This window comes from Trifolium pratense, linkage group LG2 (assembly GCF_020283565.1).
Source record: "Trifolium pratense cultivar HEN17-A07 linkage group LG2, ARS_RC_1.1, whole genome shotgun sequence".
Classification (NCBI taxonomy): domain Eukaryota; kingdom Viridiplantae; phylum Streptophyta; class Magnoliopsida; order Fabales; family Fabaceae; genus Trifolium; species Trifolium pratense.
In genome coordinates, this window is record NC_060060.1 from 16,686,252 (window position 1) to 16,712,497 (window position 26,246).

At 34.4% G+C, this 26,246-nt stretch overlaps 3 protein-coding genes and 1 pseudogene across 8 annotated transcripts in view; 2 read left to right on the forward strand and 2 right to left on the reverse strand.

Moving 5' to 3' along the window:
• Positions 1-6,280, reverse strand: part of LOC123907641 (protein AE7-like) — a 40,640-nt gene extending 34,360 nt beyond the window's left edge. For all 4 annotated transcript variants that reach the window (XR_006809292.1, XR_006809291.1, XM_045957987.1 and 1 more), the window contains exons 1-5: positions 6,154-6,280; positions 4,619-4,763; positions 4,172-4,277; positions 3,946-4,045; positions 1,827-1,872 (exon numbers count right to left, since the gene is read on the reverse strand). Coding sequence is in view for 2 of the 4 variants with exons in the window: in XM_045957987.1 (XP_045813943.1) it covers positions 1,827-1,872; positions 3,946-4,045; positions 4,172-4,277; positions 4,619-4,745 (379 nt within the window). In the remaining 2 variants the exon portion in view is untranslated. The remainder of the gene's footprint in view (positions 1-1,826; positions 1,873-3,945; positions 4,046-4,171; positions 4,278-4,618; positions 4,764-6,153) is intronic.
• Positions 1-12,441, forward strand: part of LOC123907638 (UV-B-induced protein At3g17800, chloroplastic) — a 34,600-nt gene extending 22,159 nt beyond the window's left edge. For 2 of the 3 annotated variants that reach the window (XM_045957980.1, XM_045957982.1), the window contains exons 3-4: positions 10,141-10,418; positions 11,407-12,441. In XM_045957980.1, the coding sequence (XP_045813936.1) occupies positions 10,141-10,418; positions 11,407-12,223 (1,095 nt within the window). In that variant the 3' untranslated portion in view covers positions 12,224-12,441. Of the gene's footprint in view, positions 1-8,019; positions 8,186-8,273; positions 8,419-10,140; positions 10,419-11,406 lie in introns of those variants that run through there. The other variant, XM_045957981.1, reaches the window with a different exon arrangement.
• A 6,336-nt stretch (positions 12,442-18,777) lies between these two features.
• On the forward strand, positions 18,778-22,271 carry LOC123907643 (protein IWS1 homolog 1). Its single transcript, XM_045957990.1, has 11 exons — positions 18,778-18,976; positions 19,086-19,575; positions 19,941-20,054; positions 20,314-20,534; positions 20,629-20,758; positions 20,859-20,921; positions 21,032-21,109; positions 21,236-21,327; positions 21,461-21,523; positions 21,620-21,770; positions 22,034-22,271. The coding sequence occupies exons 1-11, from the start codon at positions 18,957-18,959 to the stop codon at positions 22,130-22,132; spliced, it is 1,521 nt and encodes a 506-aa protein (XP_045813946.1). The 5' UTR covers positions 18,778-18,956; the 3' UTR covers positions 22,133-22,271.
• A 770-nt stretch (positions 22,272-23,041) lies between these two features.
• On the reverse strand, positions 23,042-26,066 carry LOC123904280 (annotated as a pseudogene).
• Positions 26,067-26,246: the final 180 nt, after the last annotated feature.

Sequence of the window (26,246 nt, forward strand, 5' to 3'; positions counted from 1 at the left end):
AAACTTTTCATGAAGCTTTTGAAATTCTTGAAATAATAACTTCTCCAAATGTTTCATGGAGACATGCTTTTCTTCCTCCATATTTTTTTTTTCAACTCTTTTTTTTTAACAAAATAAAAAAATGATAGATCAAACCTGATTTTAAGAGCCGAAGCTCTGATACCAACTGATAAGCGACCGCTTAGGATCGTCTTGAAAACAGGTAAAAGAGGAACTTGACCCTAACCGCGACCTGCCGGTAGAACCAAAGTTATCAAGGAAAAGAGGAACTTGACCCTAACCGCGACCTGCCGGTAGAACCAAAGTTATCAAAGAAAGTGCGACCCTAACCGCGACCTGCCGGTAGAACCAACACTATAAAGTTCTTATCTCAAGAACAATGTTCTTATCACAAGAACAAAGAAAAAGTTCTCACAAGAGAAACTCTCAAATTAGATTATATTCCAAGTTGTTTGAAAAGTACATGATAGTCCTATTTATAGCATATCCTTACATAGTAGGATTTATTGTCCACTACCATACATTCACCATAGGACTTAGAAAATTCCCACTAACATGCTTATAAATAACCATTAGCCACTATAATGACTTAGTGCACCACTAGGAAGCATCTAGAGAGCCTAGGGAGCAACTAAAGGTCATCTAAAAACCCTTCTAATACCAAAAACGAAAATTACAATAAAAATAAAGAAAATTGGACTTAATTGATTTTTTTATTTAGTCCAATATTATTAGACCACAATTCAGCCCAAGGATGCTTCTTATCATATGAATTGGGCTTCAAGTTGGGCTCAAACATCTTCATCCAAATATTTTTTTTTTTTATGCATTTTTTTATAAGTTTCCTTCCACATGTTTAGGGAACTCGTGATCGTATCATTCTCTCCCTCTTCAAGAGGATTTGTCCTCAAATCCAAACCTGCATAAATAACTAAAGGATTAGTAAAAAAAAATCTCTCTTTTGGATATTCCCTTTCTTTTTGCAAGTTGAATTTTTTTCCTTCAATCTTCTCAAAGTTGTCATCCTTTTCAACTTTCTCGTTTATTTTCCTCTCATAAATTTCCTTCACTTTACATTCATTTTTCTTTTCTTCTTTTCTCTCAATATTTTCTTTTTTTATTTTTATTTTTTTTTGTTTTTTTTTTTTCACAAGAGAACTCTCAAATTATATTAAACTTCAAGTTGTTTGAAAAATACATGATAGTCCTATTTATAGCATATCCTTACATAGTAGGATTTATTGTCCACTACCATACATTCACCATAGGACTTAGAAAATTCCCACTAACATGCTTATAAATTCCCACTAGCCACTATAATGACTTAGTGCACCACTAGGAAGCATCTAGAGAGCCTAAGGAGCAACTAAAGGTCATCTAAAAACTCTCCTAATACCAAAAACGAAAATTACAATAAAAATAAAGAAAATTGGACTTAATTGTTTTTTTATTTAGTCCAATATTATTAGACCACAATTCAGCCCAAAGATGCTTCTTATCATATGAATTGGGCTTCAAGTTGGGCTCAAGCATCTTCATCCAAATATTTTTTTATGCATTTTTTTATAAGTTTCCTTCCACATGTTTAGGGAACTCATGATCGTATCACTTCTTCATAGAATTCCATAATCACAAAAACGTAAAGTACTAAAGAAGTTGTGCACATTTTACCCGTGCCGTGCCCTTGGCACATTTGTACAACTTTTCTAGACCAAACATGTAAAGTACTAGAGAAGGCTTCGGTACACAAATAAAAGCCTCACTGAAAACATGGGTTATACATAACCACGGAGGGAGAAAAGAAAGAAAGAAAGATGAAGAAAAACCTGTAGCTTCAGTTGCATGAGATCCAGGTGCTACTCTGATGTCCACCTAACAAAATTAAAATATCATCAAGACAAACATAAGGGGTTTCAAAGATCAGTTGAATCTTTCATGCAATCGGTAATCACATGGAATGTATTCTCTGTATAAAAAATATGGAGGCAATAATAGATTGACAGTATATATTATCATTGTAACAGGAAATATAAGTATTAGGTTATTAGTATTTTAAATATTAGTTTTTTATTATGTCAATTTACCTTTGTAGCCTTTGTGGCTATATTTAAAGGCATTGTACCTCATTTGAAACTTAATCGATCAAACAATTCAACAAATATCTTCTCTCAAAAACTCTCAATTTATCTTTACATTTAGCTCTATTTCACCAAATTCCATTGGAGTTCCAGAGTAGAACTAGGATTATTTCGGTTTCCCAAATAATCCAAAGTAACAAATCCGTTACAATTGGTATCACGAGCCTTCGACCCTTCAGAGTAGAACTAGGATTTTGGTTGCTGATGGCATAATGCATGTATTATGTCTCGAGCATCTTGTTTGGTTTTTAGCTGAAGGTTTTCTTTCAGGATTTGGGATCAAGGGGATTCGATTTTGTCATTTTATCGTAATCAAACCTGTTTGTATAGGAGAATATAAAAGCACTGCAATATACACTTAGTGCAACCGATGTGACCATGCTTTGTGGGGTAAGAATTTGAAATTGAATGGTGCAGGCAAGATAGGAGCAGCAGAGGGCAGTCACGGTGTTCATACTTTTAGTGACTAAAATATGAAATTTGGGTGTCATGACAACATGTAGAAATTGGGCTGCAACAAAAGTGGATCTCATGACAGCATGAAATTTAAAGAGCTATAAGTGAGTTATGATGCCACAGGCTGTTTAGTTGTTGGGTGTCTATATTGGTTGCTTACTGATATCATAGTTTTGGTGTTTTCTGTGCATTAGCAGCGACTGTGTAACATTCTAATCTTTGCACGTCTTGTGCATGGATTTGCGTCCATAAATATTATTTGTCTTTAAGAAAAACAAAGACTGATATTCTTTTTTAAGGGGATATTTTGTTATTGTTTCTGTTCTAGGAGGAATTCTGACCCTCCTGCACCATTTGTTTCCCTCTCTCAGTGAATTGTAAAGATAAAAAACAACAAACTCACATCAATAAGAAAAAAACTGTGCTGCCTCTCCCACATAATATGTAAGGACCCAAAAAATTATTCGAGCAAGAACAAGATATACAGAGCAGTCAAGCACCATGCAATATTAAAGTTACAATTCATACTCTCTTCCCTACCAAACAATTCACAAGATATATCTGCCTCTCTCTAACTACTCTAAACACCACCGTGAACAACCAATCTGCCTCTCTCTAACTACTCTAAACAATAAATATATCTGCCTCTCTCTAACTACTCTAAACAATTCACAAGTGAAACAAATGTCATTACTATATTTGAACACATCTTATCACGTAACAAAACTCTCAGATTTTATATTGGGCCTAACTCATCCCTACAAAACCGGCTTGTAAGGTGAGGATTGCCTCTAGTATATAAACACTACACAGGCCATATCTCTTAGCAATGTGGGGCTAAATCCACCCCTTCACACCCAACACAATGAAGGTGTTGGAGGCTGCAATGAAGGCAACTCAAATGCCGCAATTAGGCAGATGGGGGCGGACCGCAATGAAGGCGGAATATCCAACACACCCCCTCACGCTCAGGCCCAATGGGCCTGAAGCGTGGACGATGCGGGAAGCCCAACAATAGATCTAGGATAGGCTCTGATACCATCTTAGATTTTATATTGGGCCTAACTCATCCTCACAAAACCGGCTTGTAAGGTGAGGGTTGCCAAAGCTATATAAACGCTACACAGACCATATCTCTTTGCAATGTGGGACTAAATCCACCCCTTCACACCCAACACAATGAAGGTGTTGGAGGCTGCAATGAAGGCAACTCAAATGCCGCAATTAGGCAGATGGGGGCGGACCGCAATGAAGGCGGAATATCCAACAAAAACAATCTATCTATTAGTAAACTAAGTTACATCATTGAACAAAACTCAGGAAAAGGAATTTAAAAAAATAATAATATTACCTTGTACCGCGAAGGCAAACTTCTCAAGAGCTTGACCCTTAAGCAAAGACCTATAATCGGTGCCATACTACAATGTTTCACTGTTGGAGTAAATGTTACCCTAAATCAAAATCACCATCCAATAAAACAAGCACATTAGACATTCCATAATTCACACCAAGTATGAACCGAAATTCAATAAACCAAATACTAGAATAAAAAAAGAAAAACCAAAAAAACCTAGTACCTGACATAACTATTCTGATCATTGACTTCAACAGCTTCTTCCGTTATCACCTTGAGTTCTTCCAAAGAGTATGGATGCTCAGGATCCTTGATATCTCTTATATGATTTGAGAATTATTAAGGAAATATTAACATTAAATCAAGATTTGTTTATTTTTGGGGCAGATAAGGGCCTATTTATCTACTGACATAAGTACTTGCAACCCTGTTTGGGAGAACTTATGAAACAGCTTATGACATGTTCATAAGCTGTTTTCAGCTTATTTTCATAAGTTCTCCAGGATGGCTTATGAAAACAACTTATACATTATACAAAAATAGTTTGAATTTATTTTATCTTGTCGTATACAAATAGATTATTAATAAGCACTTCAAAATAAGTTGTCTATCCAAAGAGACCTAAATCCAATGAAAGTGAAAGTGAAACAGAAATTAGAAAAAAGGATATCAAAAACCTCTAGTTGATCAATTGGTTCGACAGTGTATTCATCACCTTGAAGGGATTGAGTAGAACGTTGTTGACGCTGCTTCTTTTCGTATATGATAGGGTTTGCATTTATTAATCCCGACACCATTTTTTAAATACTGAAAGCCTGAAATTAGGTCAAAAGAAATTGAAATTACGGATTGAGTATAACAAGTTTTCATTTTGTACGATCCTGCATTATTGCTAACATTTGGAGACTACATATCGACCCCAATTCCTTGCTTGCTAAAATTACTAAGCAAAATACTATCTACAAGAAGACATTGAAAGCTAAAATTGGTTCTAACCCAAGCTATGCTTGGCGTAGCATATGGCATTCCAAGGACATCTTTAATAAAGGCAGATAAAGGTGTCAAACGTTGCCTAATCTCAATGGCCATAAAATCCTCTTTCCTGATACAGGGATTAACAACGTTGTTTGTGTAAGAGATCTGATGCAAGGCCAGCCTCTTCATTGGGAATCAGAGGATTATAGATCAAGAATTCCTAGAGTTTGAAAGGGACATGATCAAGCTATTACCTATTATTCATGAGAATGTTCAGGATACGTTGATGTGGATATGGACCAGGATTGGGTAAAGATGGTCAGTACACTATCAAATCAGGCTATCAGATCATCAAGCACTGGAAGGACAGGGAGAGAGGGAGGGTGTAGCAAATCAGGATCAACAGGGGAAAGTGTGGAACAGAATTTGGAAGTTGAATACTATTCCTAGACACCAAATGATGTTTTGGCGCATTATCAACGGAGCTTTGCCAGGGAGGCATCATGTGCAAACACGGTTTTCTCAAGATGCCACCAGAAAGAAGAAACAATATATCATTTTTTCTAATCTTGCCCTAGAGCCATTAAAAGTTGGTTTTGGTTCTGCCCTTAGTATCGATTTTTCTAACATTCCACATATTCAATTCAGAGCTTGGCTATTCCAAATCATTCCTAGTATAGATGATATCACAGTATCCCAAATCACAGCTTATGGAAAAATTGACAATAAATAACAACAACAATAAATCAATAAATATGAACTTTTGAGCAACTTATGGAAAACCATTCCCCACCTCATCAAATCAATAAAGCAAATAACAATAAACAACTCAATTTCATACATGTTCGTTCCCAACCTCACTTATGCACGGTTACAGAGGAATTTAACTTCATCAACATTTCTTTTGAATAACAACATAGCTTATGCACAAATCAGCAACTCAACAATAAAAGTAGTAGAATCAGCTTCATCAATAGAGATTTTCAATAACAATAACAATAGATGAATAGATCAATCAACGTAGCAGTTTCGATAACTTAATAACAATAACAACACCTTACAGCAATAAATCAACATTCAATAACAAATCAGCAACTCAACACATTCAATACCAACAACAGTCAACAATAGAGTTATAGAGATAACCATAAATCAATAAAAAGTTAACAAAAAAAAATCAGAAATCAGAAACTGAGGAAAAAAAAAGGGGGTTTTGCGGTAGAAAGAGACCTGCTAGAGGGAGCAAGAAATCAGAGAGATGAGACAACGACGGTGGACGACGGTGGAAGGGTGGTGCGGTGAGTTGAGTATTTTTCTTTTTTTTTTGAAGATTTTAAAAGTTATAGTAGGGTTTATAATTTATATTTGTGTTTAGAATATTTAAGTTTTGTTTAGAATTTATTTTAGGATTATTTTTTTTTTAACCAAACAAACTTAATTCATCTTATTAAGTATTAACTGTTCAATACATATAATCTCAAATTTATGGAAATTAGCCCAAACATTGGCCGTCCTAGCAAGTGTATAAGCAACTAAATTTGTTTGTCTTCTAACAAATTTAACCTCAAAGTTTACATAAGAAAATGACATAAGAAGAATAATGTCGTTAACAATTAAACTAAATTCCGAATTACTCTGTCTTCTCGAATGGATAGCGTCAATCAACAATTTTGAGTCACTTTCAAAATGAACTCGCTTAAATGCACGATGGATAGCCTCTTTCATAAAATGTAATAGTGTTCATGCTTCTCCTTTCACTATGGAATAAAAATGTTGCTGCCATTGAGTCAAATCAGCCACAAAATGTCTATTGGTATCAGGAAAACCAAGATCCATAGAAGTAACATTAGACCCAACTACAAACTCAACATCAACGTTACATTTTATCCATCTCACTCTTTGTTTCTCCCACCGAATTAGTTTTTTTTTTTTTAAATATATGATTTGTTTTTATGTAGATTTATATATAAATCCATAAACATGATGAATAAAACAAGAACTTTAGTATTCTTCATATAACCCTATATTTAAGGAAAATTTTATCCCTAAAATTATATTCCACCAAATTCCACAATACCAAAAAACACAAAAAACCATATCACAATGGGTTGCACAGGCCGACAAGCATGGCGTGGATATGTGTTGTAATTTTTATTATTCACCAAGGGCACAATAGAATTTTCACCATGAAACATTTTTGAAAATTTAAATGAAAACGTTATTAAAATATTGACGTTGGCAAGAAAGTTAAATCTATGAAAATTTAAATTTGACATCTAAGCAAAAATCTTATACAAGGATCATTTTTAAATTTAAAAAAAAAATGGGGGGAATCATCAAACTCCGTCCCTAGTGATATTGTTCAATCCGCTACGAAAAGTTTTCAAGAGTATAAGATAACTTAAAATTAGAGATACACTTACTTGGTCATGTGACCAAATAATTTGGATTTGGCACACTCACAAAAGTGAAATAAATATTTTTAAAAAATATAATTAAATAATATTTTCTTAAATTATTAAATAATTTGATATTGTTTTGTGAGTGTTCCAAAATTATTTGGTCACGTGACCGCATAAGAGTATTTTCTTAAAATCAAACCAACAATTCTAATACCTTGAATAGTCATATGCATGAATTAGTTAATGAATCGATATAAAATCAATAAATTAGTTAAAGACCAATTATTCAATTTTAACAAAAGACAATAAAAATAAAAGAAAACAAAATAAAAATTCTTAAAAAAAAACAAAACAAAAAAAAACAATTTATGCAAACAAAGTTTTTATTAATTGAAGGCACTGAGTTCGGTCTAGTTGTGAGAAATTTGGTAGTACGCTATAGAGTTGAGATTCTCTCAATTTTCAATTATTTCCATTTATTTCATTACTATATAGTTTTGAAAATATAAATATAAAAATGTGACATTAAATGAGGTGAAATTACTTTTACGCACCAAAAATATTTTAAAACTTTGATAATAAAAGAAATAAAAATAATTAAAAATTGAGATAATTCAACTCGACTATCAGTTGGATTTTCAGCTCATAGTAAGAAAAAAACGTTTTTATTAATTGTGCCCAATAACGAGGAGTTGGATTTCTGTCTAATATTCTCTCTCTCATGAATAAAAACGAAATAAAAAAAAAATCAATTTTCACACTCACAGTCACACACACATTTTCGCATTGCGTTATCCGTGTTCTTCTCGTCTTCCTCACCAATTTCTCACTCACAAGTTTCAGAGTTCAAAGACAAAACGGTAACTACTTTCTCAACTCTTATTTTTCTTTTCTCTTTCATTATTATTATTATTTAATTAATTTTATTTACTTTAATTCTAAAAAAAGTTGCAAGAAAATGCAAGTTTCTGGTGTAATCAGCGACGTTATGGTAGTGGTGCTTCCATCTTCCTCATCGCTCCGGTTACCGGAATTCCGCCATTTGCATGCTTCTGACGCCAAGACTTTTCTTTCCGGTTGTGGATTTCTTAAGGTAAGCTTAATTACTTCATTTAATCTTTACTTTCTTGTAATCTACATGATGAATTGGAAAATATGATGAATTTATACGCATAATCAAAGATTAAACATTATTATGATCAAATATGTCTGAAGTTTGAAGATAGAATTTCATTGCTGTATCAGTTAAGTTAGTTGCAAGTTCGGTAAAGAAAGCAGTTAAAAGTGCTGAATTAATATTTTCCCTTAGAAGCTAACTAACATGCTGAATTCTTGTAATCTACATGCTGAATTGGAAAATATTATGAGTTTTTTTCTGCATAATCGGCGATTTGTGATGTCTCAAAATTTAGGTGTTAATTAAAATGAATTCTTGGTATATGACTGTTCTGATGATTGTGAGTTGAATATCTTGTAGTGGTGTAATTTTGATGATTTAGTTCATGTATTTAAGCTTCTTTGAAAAAATGTTATAATATTGATTTCATCCATCTATAACTTATAACTAGGTAGGCTATATTGATTTCTGCCTATGTCGATGTTTTAGTCTAGACTGTTTTATTCTTGAACCCTTTTCTCCATTAAAATTGAGTACCTACACTACACAAAATAACTTAATCACTATGAAGCGCGGACACTCCTCGGATTAGGCGTGTCCGGTGTCGGACACGTGTCAACATGACATCGACACTTATGATTACACTGAATTATGTCATTTTCTCAAATTATTACCAGTGTCGATGTGTCAGTGTTCGTGTCGTGTCAAGTGTCCGTGCTTCATAGCTTAATCATCAATGTTTATATCATGGTTAAACTTACTTCTTGATAGTTGCCTTACAACTTGCACAATGAAGTTTGTTAAAGTTAACAAGATGCTGGGTTTGATTCATATATGAGCTTCTTTTATAGACTAGTATGGCTTATTGTCTTTTCAAACTGGTCACATATTACTAAATTTATGTCATTTTGTGATATGGAAATAAAGAATAATATAAGCATTTTTGAGTGAAATTATCATTTTATAGTGAAAATATAACTTGATGAAAGTCACACATCGTCCCACTTAAAGTTGAAGGCTGATTTAGCAACACTTAAGTACTTAACCACAAAATTGAATTCATAATTGCATATGCATTCTGTACCAATATTAAAGAATTGAGGTCAAAATTTCCTATGTACATACCATGGCAGCATTTAAATGCAATAAATTTCCATCTAGTTTAACACCTGCTTGTTGCATGATGGTTTTCAGTATCTCATGTTACATGCTAGTCGTATCTCGATTTAAAACAAGCCTGAACCTAACTAATACAGACCATTGTGTATATATATTTTGGACATGAATATTGAATGTCAGCAGGAGTCTTAATTCATTTAGATGAGAAAGATAATCTATTTTCGTTTCTCTTTGGTCCCTTTGTCGTTGGTCCTCATTTGCTCTATTTTCATTTATCACATTGTTGTTTTTTTTTTTTCCGCGTATGTCACTTGTTTTACCTAAAAATGTCATATTTTATTATGTATCTTACAATTCATAATTAGATTTGATTAACGATTTGGAAAATATGGTTTCTGATTCACAGTTTGGAACTCAATTCGATAACCACTCATATCACCTATTGTAGCGACTGTTTATGATTTTGTGGCTAAGTTTTTTTTGAAGAAGCTTTTGTGGCTAAGTTATTGTGATTTAGTAATGATTATTTTCGTGTTATTCTAAATAACTAAACAACTATCAAATATATTTTCTTTGCAGAGTTGTCCTCCATCTTACAATGCTAAACACTGCTATGAACCCTACAATTTTCGAGCTAAAGGTTTAGTTGTGAGAGCGTCTACAAATTCAAGTGATAATTTTGTGCCTTCCCCTCCTCTCCAATTTGAGTCACCAGTTTGTCAGCTATTGGAACAAATTTTGCAAACCCATCCTCATTTAATTTCAGCAACCATTGATCAGCAGCTAGAGAAACTTCAGGCTGAAAGAGATGCCAACAAAGAAGAATCTTCTACTTCATATGAGGATTCCCTTTATAAGTAAGTATAGCAATCCTTTGTTTCCTTTTTCCCATGATTTGACAAGAACTATCTATGTGGAAAGGAAAACTTAAGAAAATCAAAGAGCTTTTTGAACAACTATTGCAACCATAGCCGTGATTAATCTTGGAAGCTCTTCTCATGGTTTTAAATTTTTTTACTGCTCTGGGCACATATTAAGTTATCATACTATGTAATTCCAAAAAAAAAAATTATCATACTATGTAACATACTTTTTTCTTCTTGAGTTTTTAATTTTCTTACCGACATGCATAAATGGTTAATGATTGAAGCCTTAGTGTAATGAAAAATGCTTTATTTTTTGGATAAACTACTTTTAAAAGTTTATGTGTGTGTGCGACTTAAAAAGAAGGCAGCCACGAGTAATATAAGAATGGTAAAACAAAACTTGGATCAATTATTAGTTAGCGTGTGTTTGGTATCCAATGGAACCACAGTCACAATGTGCATTAGTTAGGCTATGTAATTTATAGCTTTGAAAAACACGTTGGAATTAGAATTGGAATGTGAGATTGAAAAGTTAGCGGCATATCCAAATTCCAAACACTGTATTATTCCATATTTTCCATGAAATGTCAATTTGTTTAATACAGTGCTTAGTTAGTGCTTACATGAACGATATTTTCCTGCCAGCTTTATGAGATTGGCTACACACGTGCATGCCCACTCTTGTGTAGTTAGTATAATAATTCATAGTTCATGCTAGTAAGATCTTTTCATCTTGGCATTATGGAGCTAGTTACTTATATTATTATTAATTTACAATCATGTGTAAGTGTGCGCACACATACTGACGAGTAAGCAATACTCCTGAACTAATTAATTAGGAATTGCGTGCTCTTTACCCTTCGTATGCAAACCTCTGGAAGATTGAAACAACTTAAAGTAGAATATATTTGCATCAAAGTGGTTACTTGTTTATTTATTTATTTCAAATATGATTAATCTTGTCAAATATGAATTTTAGGAGGATATCTGAAATTAAAGAGAAAGAAAAGCGTACAACATTGGAAGAGATAATGTACTTCTCAATCGTAAACCGATTTAAAGATAACAAAATTTCAATGATTCCAAAAATATCAGCAACCTCAGATCCTAATGTTCAAGTGGATTTATGGCCAAATCAAGAGTTTAAGCTAGAAGCTATTCATTCTCCAGAGGTATTTGAGATGGTACTGAGTCACTTATCTCAGGTGCTTGGAGAACGGACTGTGGGTCCTCTCCAGACAATTGTTCAGATTAGCAAAATCAAACTGGGAAAATTATATGCTGCTTCTATAATGTACGGATATTTTCTCAAACGGGTTGATGAGCGGTTTCAACTTGATAGATCAATGGGAATACTTCCAAAGGACGGTGGTAAAGAAAATATAACTTTTGATGAACCGTCACCACCAAATAAGCTCTGGGATTCTGATTCCTTGATTAGGATTTATCCTGATGAAGAAGGTTATAATGAAGCGGATTACATGGATACTAGTGAAGGCAAATCATACAAATTGAGAACTTATGTAGTGAAGTTGGATCCAGATACACTTCAGAGACTCGCTACTGTGCGCTCCAAGGAAGCTATATCATTGATCGAAAAGCAAACTCAGGCTCTCTTTGGAAGGCCTGATATTCGCGTCTCTGAGGATGGTTCGATTGAAACTGCTAATGATGAAGTTTTTTCACTTACCATCTCAGACTTGAGTATGCTTGTTTTGGAAGCCGTTGCTTTTGGATCATTCCTATGGGACCAAGAAAACTATGTTGATTTCAAGTATTCTTTTCTGGAAAAATAGAAGGCTCTGCCTATTGAAGTTGCAATATTTCATAACTTGAGAAAAACCACAAGCATAACAAATGTAGTAAATGTATGTACAGTGCATTAGACAAAACTGCAGGATAATTTTCTCATCAATGGAAGAATGGACTTCTGTAATTCATGTAGAATATCAATTTTTGTGTAAAATTTTAACTTTTTTTTATTTTATTTTAAATTTCAAATAATGGCCTGGAATCTCATGCAATGTTTCTTTTCTTATCCATGGATTCACATCGTTTAATAAATGGATGCACAGAGGCATAACTCTCATATGCACTGAGGAGTATTTATTTACATCTTAGCCTCTCCAACCTATAAATTATATAACAATTAAGGGGATTTCATGCGTCTGCAACACGTCTAAATATTTCCAAGTTAGAGCAATATTATTTTTCATAATGTAATTTTTTTATAACGAAAATAAGAGCAATATTTAGTCACGCTTGAGTAAATTAATAAATTCTCTAAAATAATAAATTTGTCCGGTCCCGACTTGGGCCAATGTAAAAAATTGAAAAAACTCAATAAAATAATAAGATAATAATTTTTCAGTAGATCCCTTTATAATTTTCGGTCCCAAGAAAATCATAAATTAATGATTCATAGAAACTAGGAAAAAAAAAATATTACACTCTATTGAAATATGATTCAACAATTGTCTGTAAGTTCAAGTCTATTTGAATACTCTAACACATTCATGTAATTTATATATGCCAAACTTGCTTAAGAATACATTGAACACATTTGTTCCTCTTGTTTACATTTACTGTACTTCAAAAGTCATTATTGATTTCCAATGCATATGTACACCGTAGTTACTAATTTACGTTGAGTCCCAAGGTTCACTGCAACGTAATCCTAAGAGGCATAGACTAATTTGCCTTTTTGTTTGGTATGTACAGTATAATTACTTAAAAACTCTTTAAATTAATAATTATTAATTTATCGATAAATTAATAACTCTCTAAATTAATAAATTTATCCGATCCTGACATTATTAATTTAAAGAGTTTCTACTTTGATTCACATTTTTTATAATTTGGAATCTTCAAACTTTTGTTTTGTCTTTTAAGAGTCCTTTTAATTCCCAAAATAGTAAGTATTATATTTTTGAATACAAGACAACTAGACAAGAGAAGTGCTAGTAAGTGTCTCTTTTCAACACTCTTTGACACTACTCTTTAATTGACGTAAAATTCATGTGATGTGGGTTTCACCACTTTATATGCGACATATTTCTAAACTAAAAGGACTCACAATAATTTCAATCAATTAGAGAGTCAAGAGAGAGTAGACAAACTTTATTTTGTTTCGGGGGTTTGGTTTCTAACTTTGTTTACTTCTTTTTTTTGTATAAGAAGGCAAAGACAAAAGAGAAAAAATTAAAGAAAACTATCTAGTAAAATAAACCCCACCAACATTAGTTAGCAGATAAAGATTTAAATCAGCAGGCGGGACAGTTAAGGAATTGCTTAGCTAAAAAGTCGGCGCAGGCATTGCCTTCATGGTAAGGGTGGAGGATGGTAACCTGCCAATTCCTATTCAGGGTGTCCTTTATGTTATTAATGATGGCTGCATAGTGGTGTCACTCATCAACCGTTTCAGTTATTAATTTAACAGCCGTCACGAAGTCGGAATAGCACCACAAATTCCTAATATTCCTAAAGTTCCTAATGTTCTAACTTTGTTTACTTGAATTTGAGTAAGTTTATCATTATACATTTTCAAAAACAATGCACTGATTTTTTTTTATCAATAGAGAGAAAATACATTAGATATAAATTGATTAAATTTATATAACATTTGCGGTATATTTTTAAAGAGAAATGTTAGGGTTACACTATTTATTTAACACTTTTTTTTTTTCTGGGATCAAATTTAACACTTTTTTTAACACATTCCAATAATAATTGGTCACATTTTTTAACACACTTCAATATATGTCTAACAAATCGAAAGTACTCCCTCCGTAACACTATATAAGTAAAAAAACTCATTTTTAGGTTCATTGCTTTATTAATGAATTTAGTCTATATTGCAAATATATTAATAAAGCAATGAACCTAAAAATGTGTTTTTTGCTTATATAGTGTCACAGAGGGAGTAATGTCTACATAAAAAAATTATCAAGACCTATTTGGTAAAGATCCTTCCAAATCTTAAGTGACAACCTGAAAATTTATACATAAAAGAAAGATTGGTGAAGATCCCAATAAGGATATAAAACACTAAATGAATAACTAAATATTAAAAATGACCAATAACTAATACACATATGGTGGCAAATGTCATTTTTTTTTATAAGCAAATTTGAATTATAAAGGAGTACAACGAGTACTCAAACCCTTATAATTCAAGGCGAAATATTACAAGTCTTGTAAACAAGCTATAAGATTAGCACACCAATTAGAGAAAGAATGAAAAGACTTACGACCGGCCCGGCCACTAAACCAAATCCATGAGATCGCCGTAATATTATCAACCAACATAGAGACATCAGCCACATCCCCTCAAAATATAATGTTGTTCCTCAATCTCCAAATACACCAATTACTAGTACGTAACCATATCAAATGACTTTGTGTAAAAAAAATGTGTCAAAAAAAAAAAATCATATCAAATGACTTACACGCCCACCCTTCTTTGACTTAACAAAATCTCCGCACATAAAAAGTGATTGAGGCCTGCGTCACCCAAGAGGCAAATGTCCTCTTGAAAACTCTACTAAAAGTTTCCTCCAAATCCTTTGTTGGATCAATTAAATATAGTAATTAAATTGGACCAATGTGCCTCAAATCGTTAACTCAAATTGCACCAAATTAGTGGCTAAATTAATCATGAGACAATTCAAAGAGTAAGGACCAATTAGATATGTAATATCCTAGATTTCCATTGATTTTATTTGTAAAATCGTTGATTATTTTATTTCAAAAGGAGTGTTATTAATCTCCGACGTGACTGATTAATAAACATTTAAAGAAAACACAGCGGAAGTAAACTTGTAAATTTGAACAGGTGAAAATTTTTCAAAGTCCAAATCACTACTATAATAATAAAATACTGAACAAATAACATGGACCAATTCATTTTTCAAAAGAAAACGTTTAATGAAAAGTAAATATAGTTTTTTTTCAATGACTTCCTAAGTCCTAAGCGACTCATATTATACTAGTCCGTTGAGATAAATATATCTAAATAGAAAGAACGAAGAAAAGATTATCTATTTGATTTTTTTTTACAATAAGATTTTTTTTTTAAACAAACCAAAATGATATATATATATATATATATATATATATATATATATATATATAAACAAAATAGTCTTCTCAACACAAGACGTGCCAAGAGAGACTAAGAAAGATTTCAAAAGAGTCAAAGTACAAGAACCAAAAGAAACTAAACTAAACAAGGCCCAAGCAAAAACATAAGACTAGACCACCAACTATGACAGTTCACAGCTAGAGTACTACTCGTCGCTTTTAGCCACCTGTAGGAAAAAGTCTTGATCTTGTCCAACATATGATGCACTGTGTTTGCTGAGCCTCTAAACAATCTGTGATTTCTTTCGGTCTACAACACCCACACACAAGCAAGCCAAATGAGCTGCATGAAAGAACGTCGTGCTCGAAGACCACCTGCTGAAGCTGTAAACTGACAAAATGATCGGAAAGAGTTGAGCAGTCACCAAATGAGAGCCAATCCGAGAGCTGACAAGGGACCAAAGGGCACCAAAAGTACTGCAAAAAAGGAACAAGTGTTGAGCCGACTCAACCTCTCCGCAACCAGAAACACAATGGTGGGTCGCCGAAGATAAAATTCCTCGAGTAACCAGGTTTGCTTTGGTAGGCAACCTGTCCCGCAAGAGTCGCCAAACACAAATGGAAACCTTCAAAGGAACCTAACGGTGTCAAATAAGACCTGACACAACATCCAAAGAAACTACATCATGTGTCGTCAAAAGCTGATAAGCACCACAAACAGTATAACCATCATCCAAATCAGACTGCCACTGCCACCTATCTGAAACATGATCCTGCAAAGAGATGGTAAAAGTAAAGACTGACACTCTCTCATCATCTCCTCCTCCCACGCCCTCAACCGACGCCGCCACACCCACACCTCCCATCTAACCCCCCAATATTGCATAAACATCTCAGCCACTGAAGCCGGTTTGTTTTATGCCAGGTCAAACAGCCGACCAAACTGCTCCCTCAACGAAGTCTCATCCACCTAGAGATCAGTCCAGAAAAAAGTGTCGGACTCATCCCCCACCTTCCTCGAAACATGCTCTCTAAACCACCCCCTGCCTCACCTCCACTATCCCGAATACGTGTAAGCTCCCTCCACCACGTAGACCCACGCGCTCCACCCTCACACAACCTACCTCTCTCAACCCCGTAACGTCCTGCCAACACTCGAAACCATAAACCATCTCTCTCCACTAGCATCCTCCAACACCACTTGCCTAACAGGGCCAAGTTAAACTCCCTCAACTGCCTAACCCCAAACCCCCGTACTCCTTACGTAAACAAATAGTTTTTCAGTTAATCCAAGAGATTTTCCTAAAATCCTCACTTCCCCCCCAAAAAAATTTAATCAAAATAGATTCAATAGAAGAGATAGTACCTGAGGGAGCTTTAAAGAAGGAAAGAACATAGACAGGTAATGAGGTCAACACGGATTTAAGTAGAACTAAACGACCACCAAAAGAAAGGAAGCGACTCCTCCAACCCGATAAACGATTCTTTAAACGATCCAGAACCGGTTCCCAAAAACCTAAACGCCTCAGATCACCCCCAATAAGAAGACCCAAATAAAGGAAAGAGATTTTTTCCACTTTACAACAAAGAGTTGACGCCGCCTCACCTCACCACGAATCAGAGATGTTAACCCCAACCAGCATGCTTTTGTGAAAGTTAACCTGCAGACCCGACATAGACTCAAACAGCACAAGGACCGCCCGCAGAGCACGGACATTCGCCCAACTTTTTGTCTCCATCAACAACGTATCGTCAGCGAACTGAAGGTGCGACACATACACGGGGGCTAGCTCACCAACATTGTACCCCATGAACAAATTACGCTCCACCATGGCCTCCATTAACACATGTAAACCCTCCGCAACCAATAAGAAAAGAAAAGGAGATAACAGATCCCCCATGTCTTAGACCCCACTCAAGAGGGAATTTATCAATCGGACTACCATTGACTAAAACAGAAGCTGTAGCCGTACACACAAATTCTTTAATCCACTTCCTCCAAAGGATTGGAAAACCCATTCTCCCCATAACACCATCCAGATAACCCAGTCAACAGAATCATAAGCTTTCTCAAAATCTACTTTAAAGAGAAGCAACTCCTTTTTAGACTTGCGGGCCTCATCCACCACCTCATTTTTGACAATAAGGGGGGTGTATTGGATTGAAATTTCATGGGATTTTAAAAGATTTTTTTATGACAAAAAATCTTGAGGTATTAAATCAAGACTTTTACAAAATTTAGTAAATCTTGTGGTATTCAATTAAGACAAACATGATTTTTTTTTTCAGGGCAACAAAATTCGTTGGTATTCAATTGAGATTTGTTACTACTTTTAAAATGTCTATTGGTATTCAAAAGTCTACCGATTTTAATGGATTCTTCTTTGGAATGGATTTTGAGAGACTTTTTAGTTGAAAATACACTTGATAGACTTTTTCAACAATCTCACCAAAAGCCTTCAAACTTTTTTGAACTCTCCAAGACTTTTTATTTTCATCATCACTGTATCAAATTTCTTCTTCTTCTTTATTACTTTCTCGGTTCATCATCACTGTTTTCTTATTCTTTTCTTTTTGTTCACTTTTTCAACAATCTCACTAAAAGCCTTGAGATTTTTTCAAACTCTACAAGACTTTTTACTTTCATCATCATTGTATCAGTTTTTTTTTCTTCTTCTGCATTACCTATAAAATATGCTTTTTTGCAAAAAATATTTTAACAAATTCTACATCTTTTTTACAAACTTTTGATTCATTACAAATTTTTACAGCAAACGAAACGAATTTTTTTCGTCACATTCATCTGCTTCTGTTTCCCATCAATGATGGTGACCTTTTTATTGGTGATTAGAAACATATACGTAAAAAAAAGTAACGATTTTTTATTTTTTGTTTAAAATATTTGTATTCCCAAAAAAAAAAAAAATTCTTTTATTAAAATTTATTGATTCTTTTAAAATTTTTCAAATATACAAAAGTTTCATAATATATAAAGTATTATAAAATCTTGATTGTAAAAAGTCTTTTGAAAAAAATCTCTTAAAATCCATTCAAATTATGCGTTAAAAATCTTGATCATAAAAAGTCTTGTAAAAAAAATCTTTAAAATCTCACAAAATCAATATAGTCCAGCAAAATCTATTTTTGCTATATTGGTCATTTTCGTTAAATTTTAACTCCAAATATAATAAAAAAAAATTTAATAGTTAAAATTTTAAAAATTAATAATGTTTTTGGTTAAGCATATATCTTTCTATTTGATAAATAAAAGATTTGTTATCCTATACTCCTATATCCTATCTATATATACCTAGTTGCTGTCAAAATAAATTTGATATAATTCACTGTTTGCCAATTCTATATCAATTTTCAATCGCAAGCCATTGTGTAATTGCCGCAATCCCCAGTTTTCAATCGCACCACCGTGTAACTGCCGCCGCAGTCACCATGGGTTATGAAGACAACCCGTGAGTTCTTTTATCTCAAAATTTTTCTCGTATTTGTACTAGGGTTTTGTTTTTTCAGATTCAATTTGATTTAATTCGATTTCCTTTAATTTTCATGTGATATTTGTAGTTATCGTGATGAGGATGGTGAGCCATTGATGGATTACGACGATGTTCAATCCGATCGCGAGGCGACACCGGAGCCACAACAGCTCGACGATTTCGAGGAAGACGTTGATGATTTTCCTAGTCGGGATCGATCACAGACTCCGGTTTACGACACGGATCCATCGAAATCGAAGCCGAGGAAAAGACTGATTAAGAAGAGTGATACCGGGAAACAGTCGGTGGTGGCTCCGCCACCGGAGCTTGAGGATGAGTTGGAGGAGGACCGTTTTCGGGCTAATGAGGAGGAAGGGAGGAAGAGGAAGAAAGGGAAGGATATTGGATCAGGGAAGAAGGAGAAGAGGCTGAAAGGGGAAAAGAGGGTTGGAAGTAGCAGCGGAAAGAGTGGGTCAAAATCTGGGGGTTCGAAGAACGGGTTTGGTGGTAAAGGTGGGAATGATCATGATGGTGAAGTTAAGGAGATGTGGGATACAATTGCCGGAGGAGATTCTGAGGTATTTTTTTCTTTGTGATTTTTCATTATTATTCAGTTTTAAGTTTATTGATTTTGATGCTTATCAATCTAATAATCACTTATCAGACTTAAGTCTCATGCCTAATCTTAAAAATTTATTCTTTATCATATAATAATCAAGTTTTAGATATTTTTATAGTTTCAAATTGTATATTTGAGAGATTGGGGATTTTAAGTGTATGAGTATAGTGGTTTCAACTTACAACTTACTTTGAAGCATTATTAGTTATGTGTTTTTATTGGGCACATTGCTTATCTTTTTCTAATGCTGGTGATGGTTTGGACTACACTTTTGGTTGTGAATTGTATCTGATGTTGCTTTACTTTTATGTTTCTGTCATCAAGGATGATCAAGAGGGTAACAGAAATGTGGATGATGATAACTTTATAGATGACACTGGAGTGGAACCTGCTTTGTATGGTTACGATGAGCCACGGTCTCCTGGTGATGCTCCACAGGTTGGTGATTTATTCCCTTAATTTTTTAGTAAGATTTCCTGCTTAAATTTTACTGAAATTAGATACACTTTGTTTGATAACATTGTCATTACAAGTAGAATGTTGGACGATGAAATATGCAATGTTTTTTTTGTGGTCAAGCTTTCTCGGTTATAATTTAGTCATAGGTTTTATTTTGGGTACAAAGTCAATTATAGGATTTCTTGCAATATTTATCACGAGTTTTCTGATAACTTTTTTCTGTTATGTGATTTTCTAGGCAGAGGAAGGTGATGAGGAGGATGAAATGAAGGATCTTTTCAAGGTGGGTAAGAAAAAGAAGAAGAATGAAAGGAGTCCTGCAGAAATTTCTTTATTAGTTGAGAATGTCATGGCTGAGCTCGAGCTTACAGCAGAAGAGGATGCTGAGCTTAATCGCCATAACAAGCCCGCTATCAATAAACTCAGGAAGTTGCCTCTTCTTACAGAAGTCCTCTCAAAGTAAGCTGTTGATTTCCTTCTACTTTAGACTGGTGTTTTGTTAATCTTTTTCTTTTCTCGTTGTTGTATTAACTTTTCACTTACTATTTCACAGGAAACAACTTCAACTAGAGTTTTTAGATCACGGAGTGCTAGCTTTATTGAAGAATTGGCTTGAGCCACTTCCTGATGGAAGTCTGCCAAATATTAACATAAGGACAGCAATTTTGAAGATTTTGAATGATGTAATGAGTTGATACCATTATATTGATTTAGATGCAGTTATATTTTTTTTTACCAAGATTATTAATATTTAGCATTGTATTCATTTTTCTTGTCATGCAGTTTCCTATAGACCTAGAGCAGTATGATAGAAGAGAACAGCTGAAGAAAAGTGGTCTTGGAAAGGTGGGTTTCTGTTGATGATGTGAACAAATCAATAGGGGGTGTCTACATGTAGGCTTTTATTAGAATTTGGATGTAATATCTTAAGACTGACATTTTCATTGTTTTGACAGGTTATTATGTTTTTATCAAGGTCTGATGAAGAAATCAATCTAAATAGGAAATTAGCCAAGGAATTGGTTGATAAATGGGTAAGTAGAAGAAAACTTGTGTTGACATTATCTTTTTTGAGCTTTACTATCACCATAAATTCCTGTTTTCGGAAGACATTATTTTACTATTATCTTATGTTATTGTCATATTTTTTATGATTTCAGAGCCGACCTATATTTAATAAGAGTACTCGGTTTGAAGACATGCGAAATAGTGAGGATGATAGGGTTCCTTACAGGAGGCCATCGGTTAAAAAGTAAGCTTATACATTTTTCTTCTAATTGCCTGGTTCACGCATTATTAGATTTACTTATTGCATTGTAACAGGTGGTTTGTTACCAAAAAATTGTAAATAGTTGGATTTATATAGTTTTATTGAAATTTTACAGGCCAGCAAATAAAGCTGCAGGGATGGCATCTAGAGATGGTGATCTTGATTTGGATCTTTCACAGTACGGTTTGAGTGATGTTTATAAACTTATTTTGTTCAGTTTCACTTCAGGAATCACTGATTTATATTTGGATGGTAAATTCTAATTGTAATGCAGGCCTAGGTCTGGACAGTCGTCTGCCAGACAACTTACATCAAGGCCAGAAGCAACACCTTTGGATTTTGTGATCCGCCCGCAATCTAAAATTGATCCTGATGAAATTAGAGCACGTGCAAAACAATGTTCACAAGACCAGCATCGCATGAAGGTTGGTGTTTTTAAGTCCTGTTTTTCCCCATCCTTTTATATCCCTTTACTTTGGTTGATAAAAGTGCTGTCCTCCATGCAATGTTATTGTTTTTCCTGCATGCAACATATTATTTGTTGTGTATTTACTTTGTTAGGACCAAAATAATTTGAGTGTGAGAATGGAGGCACATGCCAGTAGGGATGTCTATATGTTGATAAGAATATGTCTATTGCATCAGTAAAATTCTAGAATTTGACCCGTGTGGATTGTGTTAACTGCAGATGAATAAGAAATTGCAGCAGTTGAGAGCTCCAAAAAAGAAGCAGCTTCAGGCTACAAAGCTGAGTGTGGAAGGTCGTGGTATGGTCAAATACCTATGAATGAGACTTGGAGGGATCAAATTACAAGTGGATCAATGGATTGTAATTGTTTGATGTAAAATGGATCAATGGATTAAATTGAGTGTAATACTTACGCTTGAAATTAATAATTTTATTTTTAATTCAGAAATTTAAGTAATATGAATATTAATGAAAGAAATATAAAAAAATTGAGTGTAACACTTTGTTGAAGGTGATTTCTTGTCATGCTCTCCACATTTTTCAAAATATGCATTTGTTCGAATTTTGCCACCAATTTGCACATTACATTATTGTCAGAATCACTGTCAATAATCTCAAAGCAAATGATCCAAATCACTGTTAGAATCGGTAGATTTCGTCAGTAAAATCGTAAGGACAATAATCTTGAAGCAACCATTTTTTTTATAAAATTTTCTTTAAGATAGTGTTTTTTAACCCGTAGGGTAGAAATGCAATAAAAAACTTACCATACATTATATTTTTTTTTGATAGATCCATACATTATATTTCATTCACGCTTTAATGAAGTGTGAACTTTATGTTATAAAATATCTAATCAATGAAATAAAATCTCTATTATATTCCACCTCATATCATAATTCAACTCCATTCCGACCGTTTTAAAATATCTAGACAGAACCTTAAACAAATTTTCAAAGTAAAAAATGGTTCCATAGACAAGGATAAGACTATGTGATCAATAGATTCTCTGATAAACATTAATCTATTAATCAATAGTAAACAAGGTAAATAATTTATAGCTATAACATGTTACAGAAAAACCATTCTTACTTCTATACAATCAAATTTAGATTTAAAAGACACACATCATGCAAGAAATCCAGAAAAAACTAGCAAACTCTACACTTTTTAAACTAATGCAGCTAGTGCAAGGGATTTGGGATTAGGCGCAGTGGTAGACACGAATCTCGGTCATCCGATCTTGACAAGTATTAGTACCTGACTGATAATCTTGTAATTCACAGCAGGCCACTTAAGTCTCGAGGAGTCTCCCTCACCAATTTATTTTTGATTTGAGCAATTTGTGGCCAATCATCACCTGTTTCAGGTTGACACCTTGGCAATAACAATGGACAGTCCGTAATTTCCAAGTTATGCAGCGACGCGATCTTTATCATTTCTTTGGGAAGAGAATCCGTGCTTTTGCATTCAGATATAACCAGCATGCGAAGTGATATGAGTTTGCCCAACGGATCTTGGAGAGGCTCTGATACCATCTTAGAAATGGATATTGGGCCTAACTCATCCTTACAAAACCGGCTTGTAAGGTGAGAATTGCCTCTAGTATATAAACACTTAGTCAGACCATCTCGCAACCGATGTGGGACTTCTTAACACACCCCCTCACGTCCAGCGCTATTGTGGGCTTGGTACGCGGATATAAATGGTAGGTGGCCCGATATCAGGTGGCCCAACGGATCTTGGAGAGGCTCTGATACCATCTTAGAAATGGATATTGGGCCTAACTCATCCTTACAAAACCGGCTTGTAAGGTGAGGATTGCCTCTAGTATATAAACACTTAGTCAGGCCATATCTCAACCGATGTGGGACTCTTAACAAAACTAGAAAAATCATAAATTATTAACTCTTTCAAAGATATCAAGTTTCCAAATCCAATTGTTAGCGTCATTAGATTTGGAATATTCCTTAATGTTAGTGAATGAAGGTTTATCAGACCTTTCCATTCATCTTCAGAGTTTTCAAGATTGAATTCGTCACATCTCTCGATAGTGAGAGACTGGAGTGAACTCAAAGTCTTTAAACCTTGTGGTAAAGACTTTAAGTTAATACAATCTCGAATGTGAAGTTCTTTAAGGGAAGTGAAGTCATTAAGCCAGCTCTGTGGTGGAGATTCCTCTATACGCTCGATAATCATGGACTTCAGTTTGGATAGAGGAAGTAGTAAGGTTTCTGAAGTAGTTTCTGTTTCGGTTTTGGTTTCCCTCATTGATCTTTCGTTGGAATCTACGAGAACCAACTCTTCATCAAGATTAGTACAAAGTGGCATGCATGTTAAGTTAGGACAACATCGGATGTTTAGTTTTGAAAAGCAAGGGAAAGATGGTCTGTTGTTTTTCGGCAACTCATCATTTTCCCACCAACTTTTGAGATCAGGACAATCTGAAATTGCAAGTTCCTTCAAGGATTTAAAGAATGCTGGTGTAGCACTGTTTTCTGCAATGAATTTAAGAGAGTTCAACCTCCGAAGATGAAGAACCTTGAGATATGGAAGACGTTCCATTGGCGGTAGAAATTCGCATTTGGGAGAGTCACTCAAGGTAAACTTAACAAGGCAATGAAGTGAATGGATCCAGTTAGACAAGGTTTTGCCATTGTACCCCACAACAAATAGCACTTTCAAATTTTGATGTGGCTGGAGACGTTCAAGTAGCCTCTCTTCATTCTCTACATCAACGCTGCTACTGCCGGTTCTCTCTTCATCATCACCGCGATCCCATCTTAGAGTCAATTGCTGAAAGGTGTTCTTTATTTTTCAAAAATTCATCTTTATCCGCTTCGATGGATGGAGAGAACTTGACTTGCTCCAGATGCAAAATTTCCAAGTTGCCCTGGAGGTTGTTGAGAACCGTGAGTTCTCTTAGTCCTCCGGTGACAACATGTTTCTTGCTGGCCACGAAAAGTGATAATGTTTGTAAAGAAGTCAATTTATCTATCCCAGCTGGCATGTGAGTTAGATCCAAGCAAGCCTCGATGTCAAGATGATTGAGTCGAGTTACGTCCTGCAAATCTTTTGGCAATTCCTTGAGGACGTGACAGTAAGAGAGTTTCAATGTTTGCAAGTGGATAAGCTTTGTGATGCAATTAGGAAGCTTCTCTATGTTGTTATGGGATAGATCTAGATACCTCAAGTATTTCATCTCCTGAATAGAGGTTGGAACAATCTTGATCCCCAAGTCATGTAGATCCAACACGCGGAGGGACTTGAAGGTTGTAAAAATCTTATCACATGTTGATGTCGTCATCTTCACCTCGTGTGGAAGCTTTGTGATGTCGTAATAGATGCTCAAAAGAATGGTTCTCAGTTTCTTTGCTTTATCAAATCCAAACCAAAATCAAACGAAGCATGCAGCGTTCCTTCTTTAACTCTTTCCCCCATTGAATCCACAGCGATGTTTTCGTCACCAGCAACTTCCTTTGCGAGTTTGTGCATTAACTGGTTCATTCTATATACGCCTTTTTCTTCTTTTTCTTCCACTTGTTGGAAAATGAAAGGAACAAAGTCGTTGAAACAAGCTTGACCAAATTGTTCTGGATTGTTGTTGGTGGGAATGGTGAGAAATCCTTCAGCAGTCCAGAGTTGAATTAATCTCTCGTCGTCAATCAAATAATCTTCTGGAAACAATGAACAATAGAAGTCGGACTTTACATGATAAGTGTGCTTAAAAAATACTAGTCTATAGTTGAATAAATTCACGATGGACGAAACGAAACATTGCAATTCTTAAGGGAAGGATCTTGATTGATATGTTAAAGAGTTATGACTACTAATGAAATAATGGCTAGAATTATTTATTAACAATAATAAATTAGTTCAAGTGGTAAGAAATTTGAGCTCTTAAGTAAGTGGTCAGGGGTTTGAATACTGTTTAATAAAAAATTGTTTAAGGAAAAATCTACTCTAGCCTTGGAAGGTGAATTGTGAGATTTTTTTTTTTTGACAAAGGTGAATTGTGATATTGTGAATGCAACATATTATAAATGATGAGGTGAAGGATTTTTGTTAGTAGGCAAAACATGAGAATATATGAGGATATTGTGAATCATATAGGGAGGTAGAGTGGTAGAATATTTGGAAGTTAAGAGTCCCCGAACGGGTTCGAAGTTTTAATTGGTTAGTTCGGCATGATCGATTAATTACAAATTACCGGAAGAGTAAAATGCATATAGGTGCGCCTTGGTGTAATCATTGTGTTGATATTGTGGAGGATACAAGTCATGTCCTGCGTGACTGTCCCCTAGCTAAGAGTGTGTGGTGCAGTTTGTTAACAAATGATGTTAGAAACATGTTTTTCACTGTTAACATTAAAGAATGGGTCCGTATTCATTTGCATCAGAACCTGGGCAGAAGCATGAATAGGAGCTGGCCT

Coding starts and splice junctions, on each gene's coding strand:
- LOC123907643 (XM_045957990.1), top strand. CDS start 18,957: ATGGGTTATGAAGACAACCC. Junction 20,759..20,858: donor TTTTGAAGATTTTGAATGAT/GTAATGAGTTGA, acceptor CTTGTCATGCAG/TTTCCTATAGACCTAGAGCA. Junction 21,328..21,460: donor AGGAGGCCATCGGTTAAAAA/GTAAGCTTATAC, acceptor GAAATTTTACAG/GCCAGCAAATAAAGCTGCAG.